General features: G+C 42.6%; 1 protein-coding gene and 1 long non-coding RNA gene across 2 annotated transcripts in view; one reads left to right on the forward strand and one right to left on the reverse strand.

Moving 5' to 3' along the window:
* The window catches only part of LOC122485538, a 116,313-nt gene extending 112,511 nt beyond the window's left edge, over positions 1-3,802 (forward strand). Inside the window, exons 2-4 of the long non-coding RNA XR_006297888.1 lie at positions 1,237-1,419; positions 2,786-2,954; positions 3,691-3,802. This is a non-coding gene — a long non-coding RNA (uncharacterized LOC122485538). The remainder of the gene's footprint in view (positions 1-1,236; positions 1,420-2,785; positions 2,955-3,690) is intronic.
* A 1,926-nt stretch (positions 3,803-5,728) lies between these two features.
* Positions 5,729-6,988, reverse strand: LOC122484677 (keratin-associated protein 4-12-like). Its single transcript, XM_043582636.1, is given in 2 exon segments — positions 5,729-6,495; positions 6,568-6,988. Coding segments are annotated over 2 exon segments (867 nt in total). The 3' UTR covers positions 5,729-6,049.
* Between the last annotated feature and the right edge of the window lie 1,832 nt (positions 6,989-8,820).

Below are 8,820 nucleotides of genomic sequence, written 5' to 3' on the forward strand. Positions count from 1 at the left end.
CAAAGTACCAAAGCTTATTGTAACTACTACCAACCATCCTTGTTTACCTGAGACTTGATGGGGGTTCCAGAACTCAAAACTGTGTTAAACAGGAAAGTCCCAGGCAAACAGAAGCATTGATCACCTTCTGATTAAATATCTCAATTGGGACCATTTGAAGACCAAGACCATTGCAATATGTTTATCACAATAACTTTCTTGGCAAACACTGATTTACATGTTTTTATTCCATAGGCTTGTGAGGCAAAGCTAGAGAACCTAAGGCATTTAAACAATTCGATTGTGAGGCAACATGGTGTCCCAAGGGGAGAGATTTTCACTTGATTTGCTGTATGGGAGATGCTGGGGAAGAAAAACCATAAAAAGAAAAAAAAGAGTTCTTAATACCAGGGGAGAGCTTCCTATATAAATCGAGAGAGATTAAGAAAACCCTTTTGTCATATATGGAAAGGCAGAGTACATTCTCATTATAGAGAAGTATGCAGAGAATCAGCCCCTAGACCAGTGGTTTGCAAAGTTGGCTGCATAATTGGATCACCTAAGGAGAGATAAAAATTACTGATGCCTGACTTCTGCCCTGAAAAATTCTGATTTTAACTGATCTGGTTGTATGGCCTGGGCATCTGAATTTTTTAAGCTCGTGAGGTATAATCTTAAATGCATGGCCAAGTTTTAGACCTCCCTCCTTAAACTGTCTATATCACACAGACTTGTGTAGTATTAGATTGGGAACAGAAGTAGCTACAATATTGAAATATAATTGGTAACACCTAATTAATAGAATTGTACCGATTTTGAATCACGGAACTTTGAGCAATATCAGACTGAAGCATCGATAATTCTCTTCACTCTTGTAAATCCGTCTTATGCCAAACAAAAGTCCTACATGGATAAGAATAAACAATGGGGCATGGACCACAAAGGGAAATTACTATAGACGCACACTGAATTTTTTAAAATTGCATATCAAAAGCAAGAGAGACATCACTCTGTGTACTCGTTGCTAAAAATTTTACCCATAGTCTGGTGAGGTAAATTGATAATTAACATCAGGACCATGCACACAAATTATGTATGGTCTACCTAAACTTTAGTATTTTATTGCATAGGATAGATGGAGTGTAATTTTTTTCTTCATTGTACTTAAAAATTTTAATTGTATATGTTATATAAATATATGTGTGAATATATATAATATAAAATAATACTTAAAATTTTTTTTTGTTGTCTTTTTAGAGTTCCACAAAGTAAAATATGTTAGTTATGTAAACATCAATGAAATTTGAATGAGGTGGACCCAACTGATGTTTGCACCACCATCGAGGAACCTGTGTTGTACCTTCCAGAGAAACTGATCACATCATATCAATATATCCTTTAAAGAATGACATGCAAAAAATAAAAGACTTTTCTCATCAGGTAAGACATATGTTAGTACTCATTATTATTTTAATAAATTCCCAGATACCTGGAATGTATTTTGTCTGTAGCTAAAATGTATTACCACTAGGTAATTGTAGTGACTTAGTTTGTAGAATTATTATCTAAACAGACACTTAAAAAAGGCATGGGTAATTGATAGGAAAGTTAACATATTTCAAGTTAATTAAGTTATTTTATAATAAAATAAGCTCCATTAAAATATTTAAGGATACACATTAACAATATTGCCAGTCTTGATATAAGGTAGTATGTGTAATTAAAGCAATATTTGAAACCATATAAATGCCTATATACCATTGATTGAATTTTCTTCAGTTCTATAACTATGGTTGACCCTTGACCAACACAGGGGTTAGAGATGCCATCCCCTGTGCTGTCAAAAGTCTCCACATAACTTTTGATTCCCTGAAAACTACTAAATAAAGTAAACTTTATTTATCAAAAAAATCTGCCTATAAATGGACTCACATGGTTCAAACCTGTATCATTCAAGGATCAACAGTATGTTCAATCAATGCTTAATCTAATATTTCTTCTTAAATTATAAATAGAGCAAACATTTCAATTCACACTGAATTTATAAAAATTTGTATTATGAAGAACACATACACTGCATGGTGTATAAAAGATACATGTATAATATAATAAATAATTATGACACAAACACTATGTACCCAAAGCACAAGTCATGAAAATAGAATGTTGCCTTCACCAAGACCACACATCTCCCTCTTTCCACCCTATAAATGATCACTAACCAGATTTTTAAATTCTCTTTTCATTAACTTTCTTCATGATTTAAAAATTTTTTTTTTCAACGTTTATTTATTTTTGGGACAGAGAGAGACAGAGCATGAACGGGGGAGGGGCAGAGAGAGAGGGAGACACAGAATCGGAAACAGGCTCCAGGCTCTGAGCCATCAGCCCAGAGCCTGACGCGGGGCTCGAACTCCGGGACCGCGAGATCCTGACCTGGCTGAAGTCGGACGCTTAACCGACTGTGCCACCCAGGCGCCCCAACTTTCTTCATGATTTTAACACCTGGATATGCATCCCTAAACAATATGGTTTAGTTTTACTTAGTTTTGAATTTTATATAAAGGAATCTTAAATGTATTTTGATTCTTTCACTGAATATTATGCACATGTATTGAGGCATACTCCAAGAAGGCCCAATGATTTCCACCTCTTGGTGTTCAGGGTCTCATGTAAGTACCACCCCTTGAATAAATTGCTTCTAAATAACAGGATGTGACAACATCAAGTGATTGAGTTACAAAAGATTGTGACTTTCATCTTAATGCCTACTCTCTCTCTCTGTCTCTCACTGGCTTTGATGAAGCCTGGTGACATGTGGGAGAGATTCTTGCAGCAAAGAACTGAGCACAATATCCATTCAACAACAAGCAAGGAAGTGAGGTCCTCCCTCCAGTGGCCCTCCAGGATCTGAATCCTGCCAATGACCACATAAGTGAACTTGGAAGTGGATTCTTCCACAGTTGAGACTTCAGGTGAGATCTTAGTTCCAGTTAACTAGCTGAGGACACCCTTGTGAGAGCCCCACTGAGCAGCATCGAGATTCCTGATCCACAGAAACTGTGAGCTAATAACTTTGTGTCATTTAAAGTGGCTAAATAGTGAGGTCATGTTAAGTAAATGCATATCCAGTTCAGGCTTTTCTAGCACTACATTACATACAGGTGAGGAGGAAGGGATCAAAAGGTGCAGAGAAGTACATATGCTAGAATACACGTAGTCATAAGCCCAAAAAAGCCAACTGGCAGCATATGATCCCGAGTAGGTCAAAGGGGCACTCTCTTTACCGAGGTAATAAGGAATTATCAGGTATGGGGTGCCTATTCTCTGAATACAGAGGTGGTGGAAAGGAATACTGTGAGAGAACTGGCCTCCCGAGGAATAATGGGGATGACATATCTCTGAATAGCAGAAGCCAGGTGGCAGCATTTAACTCTAAGAAATAATGTGGATATAATTATGTGAAAGTCAGCGAGGTTGGAATGACAAAGGGGGCAGAATGACCTGTGACCCTCAGGGATCTTCCAATATGGATAATAGAGCATGATGTCCCTTGAAATAGAATGTAGGCAACCAACTAGGGTATAGCTGTACTTGTACCTTAAATTTTGTACCTTAAGTTGTTTACCTTAAGCTCTGTACAGCTAGGGAATAAATGAACAAAAAGCTGAGGTCATTGTTCCCAAAGGAAACTGATGATCCCTCATGCAGTTTGCAGATCTGCGCCAATTCTCAGACCTAGAAGCCATTGACCCATCAAAACAGAGGCCAGTACTCTAGGATAAAGGACAGCAGCAGGTGTGTATAGTAGAAATGTCTAGAATTTTCCCAAATGAATATAGAGCCATTTATGGTGGGGGGGGGGCACTAGAATACTCATGTATTTGGATGCTGTTTGATATGGGATATGAGTTGACCATGAGTGCTAAATACACAAAGTGCCAGCATGGCCCCATTAGAAAACATTGATCCAGATGCCATGGTTATAGGAGGGGTTCCCCACTCATCCTCATATCCAGTATTCCATTTGGGAGAATTTGCGCCTCCTTTTTCCAAAATTGTGGGCTGTGTGCAGGTAGGGTCTTGGCTTTAAGAGAGAAAGCTACCTTGAGGCGACATGGTAAAGAGCTGAATAAAAGCTCTGGCTGTCACCTTATCTTTTTGGGCTTCTAGTCCCAGGAAATCAGTATGCAAAGTTAGGAGTTATGGGGGCCAAGAGGAATACATACAGCATTGAGATGACCCACAAGGGCATTCATGGTATTCCTGTTCCCAGGAATAACTGCAGATGGGCAAGTAGTGTTGCCTGAAGAGGACATAGAAACCATGGGCTTGGGACTCTCAGGGATGGGGATCTAGGTCACTGCACCAGACAAGTCAGCTAAAGGAGCAGAGAGCCTCCTCCTCTTGTTGGTTTTTCTAGAAATAGTGAAAAATCATATGAAACAAGGTTACTAAGAGAAATCCATACACATGAGCAGAGGCAGGGGTAGTTATATGATATCCCATTTGATCCCTTTTGCCATAAATGCCCTTATCCACAAGCTGGTGAGAGTATGGACTAGGAGTGGCTCACACGGAACTGTAGTTAATTCTCTCAGATGAGGGAGGGGACCAGCCTGGGGATTTGTACTCTCCATCCTACATCCCGCCAAGGGTTGTCCAAATGTAGTGTTAAGTGTATAGGGGCACAAAGACCTAAACCCTCTGCCTCCAAGAGGAGCAGGTATGTGACCCAGTCCATACTTGTCAAAAGTGGGGTCACAGAATGTAAGGCTGGTATTTACCTGAAACTGCATTTTGTCTTAGCCACTTTTACTGCTTTACCCTGTTTCCCTCACTTTCTCATTGATTTCTCCAAGGAGCACTTCCTTATACATCACGTGCAAGAATACATTTTATTTTCTGATTTTTAAAGAAAAAATGCAATGTAAGAATCACATTTGGGGATGGTCTCCCTTAAACATAGCCCCCATTAAGGAAACAGTTCCTAATCTGGTGAGCTATGTTACTTGTGGCAGTGTGTCCTGTACTTCAGGATATATGGCATTTTAAAAATAGGAGACAACTATTCTAAAACCAAGTGTGCCAAAACTGTAGAAATAGCATCCTGTCAAAATATTCAGTGGTTCAGGGGAGAGTAAGTTCAGGATTTGACCTGTCACCCTGTGACCATTCATATCATATGGAAATGTTTGAAGGCACTGTTACTGAGACTTGGAACACTGGTGTTTAGTTGACCTTAGGATCAGACCCCAAAAGAGAGGTTTGAGATGAAGTAGTTTGTCTGGGAGGTGACCCCAAGTGGTGCTCTAGGGAAACTGATGTGATCCAGGGAAGGGTGGCAGCGAATCCAGGTTGATTTCAAGAGCAGATGACTCCTGTGGGCCTCTGGGGTTTGTGCAGTGCTGCTGAGACCCTCTGGTCTCACATGTCCTACTCGAGGGGAAAGAGGCTAGAGTACTTACCCACCAAGTACTGCCCACTGGTTGAGGACTTCTCCCAGAGACTTCCTTCCCTGCTCTGTCCTTTGCGATCTGCTCCTTCATGTAGACTGAGCCCTTTGCAGAGAGTTCCAGGTGCTTGCTGCAAGCCACCATCCTATACTGTTAGTGTGGGAAGTGCTGAGGTGATAGAAGTGAAAATCCAGAAATCGCCTGCTATGATCTCCTCATTGTGCAGAGAATAGTAGAAGACCTGACAGCTAAGGGTGACCATTGAAGAAGGAAAAAGAATGAGACACGATTTCTTATATTTGTATGCCTGGAAAGTTAAGATTTATTTCACATATAGAAACATCTCCATATTAGAAAATCTGGCAGTAAACAGATATATCAATTAGGATGACATGTTAACAGATATCAGAGAAAATTCAACCTTTGTAGTGATTTGGGATGGAGATCGTAACAAGGAGGTGGGAGGGTGGCAGAGGAGGGTATATTCGGAAGCCAACTAAGTTGAAAATCACCGGGAACTGAGGTTTTACAGTTGGCCTCACATGATTCAGCTCCCCATTGGACGACATGAAGGAGATTGGCTGACGAAAACAGCAGGGTGCAGGGCAGGGCACTCAGCAGCAGCAAGAGCCACTAGAGCAGGTTGGTGGGTGGTGGCAGGGGGTCTAGCAACAGCTGGGGCGGCAGCAGCTGGACACACAGCAGGTGGGGCGGCAGCAGGTGGTCCGGCAGCAGGTGGTCTGGCAGCAGGTGGGGCGGCAGCAAGGCTGGCAGCAGCTGGAGCCACAGCAATTCGAGCCACAGCCACTGGCACCCCCACAGCAGGGGCGGCAGCAGCTGGACACACAGCAGGTGGGGCGGCAGCAGGTGGTCCTGCAGCAGGTGGTCTGGCAGCAGGTGGGGCGGCAGCAGGGCTGGCAGCAGCTGGAGCCACAGCAGCTGGAACCCCCACAGCAGGGCCGGCAGCAGCTAGAGATGCAGCAGCTGGGCCTGCAGCAGCTGGACACACAGCAGGTGGGGCGGCAGCAGGTGGTCCGGCAGCAGGTGGTCTGGCAGCAGGTGGGGCGGCAGCAGGGCTGGCAGCAGCTGGAGCCACAGCAATTAGAGCCACAGCAGCTGGAACCCCCACAGCAGGGGCGGCAGCAGCTGGACACACAGCAGGTGGGGCGGCAGCAGGTGGTCCTGCAGCAGGTGGTCCTGCAGCAGGTGGAGTGGCAGCAAGGCTGGCAGCAGCTGGAGCCACAGCAGCTGGAACCCCCACAGCAAGGCCGGCAGCAGCTAGAGATGCAGCAGCTGGGCCTGCAGCAGCTGGAACCACAGCAGCTGGAACCACAGCAGCTGGGGCGGCAGCAAGTGGTCCTGCAGCAGGTGGTCTGGCAGCAGGTGGGGCGGCAGCAAGGCTGGCAGCAGCTGGAGCCACAGCAGCTGGATCCCCCGCAGCAGGGGTGGCAGCAGCTGGACACACAGCAGGTGGGGCGACAGCAGGTGGTCCTGCAGCAGGTGGGGCAGCAACAAGGCTGGCAGCAGCTGGAGCCACAACAGGAGTTGACCATGGTGTCAGAGGGTGGAGGTTCTGGGCTGGTTTCCAGGAGAGTGAGGGGCTGGACTTTGGAAGTCTCCTTGTGCCCTGACCTCTTATATACTGCTCGTACTGGGTGATTTGTCAACACATCTTCCTTGTTTTTGTTTACCTAATATTTAAGTAATTATGATATTTCCCAGTAATGTTTGTCTTTGTAATGGTTTAAACTTGAGGGAAACTATTTTCTTTTCTAGATTTGATGAATTGTATCTGGTCTGCTTTTCCTTTTGACTTATACCCACTGGCATCTTCTGGACCAGTCATTCCTCATCTTTCTCCCAGAGGGCTTCATGTGATAGGTGGCACCTGCAATTACATCTTTCTGTCCCCTGCTACATCCCCTAGCAGGATGGGATGAAGACAATCCTGGTTTTGGTTGTGCATTTCTGCCAGTGATCACATCTGCAGAGGATGGAGGTGGCATGGGACAAGAGGAAAAGTTCCAATTTTATGGGTCATTGTTGATCAATGAGGAAGGGAGCAGCTGCCAATGAGCATGTGATGTTGCTGACCTCTACCACTGGAATGGGTTTTCTTGGATGTTTCTAACTTTGGATCATGTTCTCCACTCTAAAATCATGTAGACAACTACTTGTATGGTTCCAGTCACTGCCATTATTTGTAGTTCATTGAGTGTTTACATTTTCATCATATCTTTTTGTGTTGCATTTTCTGTATGGTCTTTGGATTCTGGAAGACATAGCCTCTTCTTTATTCTTGCCTCATTCTTAATTAAAAATATTCTTCAGTGGGACAAAAAGAATTGAGAATGTGCTTCTCCTCAGAACTTACCTCATAGGTAATCCTAGTGCACATTTGTTGGATCCATGTGAAATGTGATTAGTCAATTCAAATTCATTTTGCTACTATTTTGAATTATTGTCCATTTAGTGAGAGTCCAGTGCATTCAGATGATGCACCAAGTCATCTGAAGGGCTTAATAGAAATGGTTGGGACAAATTCCAGAGGTTCTGAATACAGGGGGATTCTGAGGTTTAGCATTTCTAACCAATCCAAGTGATGTTGATGCTAAAGGCCCAAGGATGACACTTAGAGACCTACCTCTTTTTTCTGTTCATTCAAGCTTTGAGGAACCTCTATCAAGTCCCTGCCTTTTATAAAGGAGATTGGTTGAGTGGATAATCCGAGATACACACGTTGCCAGTATTGGCGTTGTAAGCATGAGTTAGGGTCTCCTCCCCAGAAACCTACAGACTACTGAAAAACCCTCACCCACCCACACAAATACAAATAACTGTAATATAATATGGAAAGAAACATCGAAGGAGTTCACAGTACTGTAATCTAAGTAAAAGATACTGTATTTAAGCAAATCAGTTGAGTTTGTAAAGACATAGACTTATTCATATAATTAATTTAGTCTTGTTTACCTTTAATGTTTTATTTTATAATTTAGGTGGAATTTACACAATTGAAATTCATAAATCCATAGTCATCCATAGTGATGAGTTTTGATACACAGTAGCAGGTCTGTGTAATTCCCACATCTATCAAATGAACATTTCCATTTTACCAGAAAGTCCTTTAGTGAAGTCCCCACTACCATGGAGGCAATCACTGTTTTAATATGTTTTGCACCATGGATTTGTTTTGATCTAGACCATAAGATAATAAGTAGTACATATATAATTAGTATATATAATACTCTTCTGTTTGGCACTGTTAACTTGTCTTATGTCTGTGAGAATCACTTAACGTCGATACATATATCTCTACTTTTTTCTGTGCTCTACTAGACAAGTACCAAGATTTATCTTAACTATTACCAATTAATTTCATGGT

This window comes from Prionailurus bengalensis, chromosome E1, assembly GCF_016509475.1.
Source record: "Prionailurus bengalensis isolate Pbe53 chromosome E1, Fcat_Pben_1.1_paternal_pri, whole genome shotgun sequence".
NCBI classification, from domain to species: domain Eukaryota; kingdom Metazoa; phylum Chordata; class Mammalia; order Carnivora; family Felidae; genus Prionailurus; species Prionailurus bengalensis.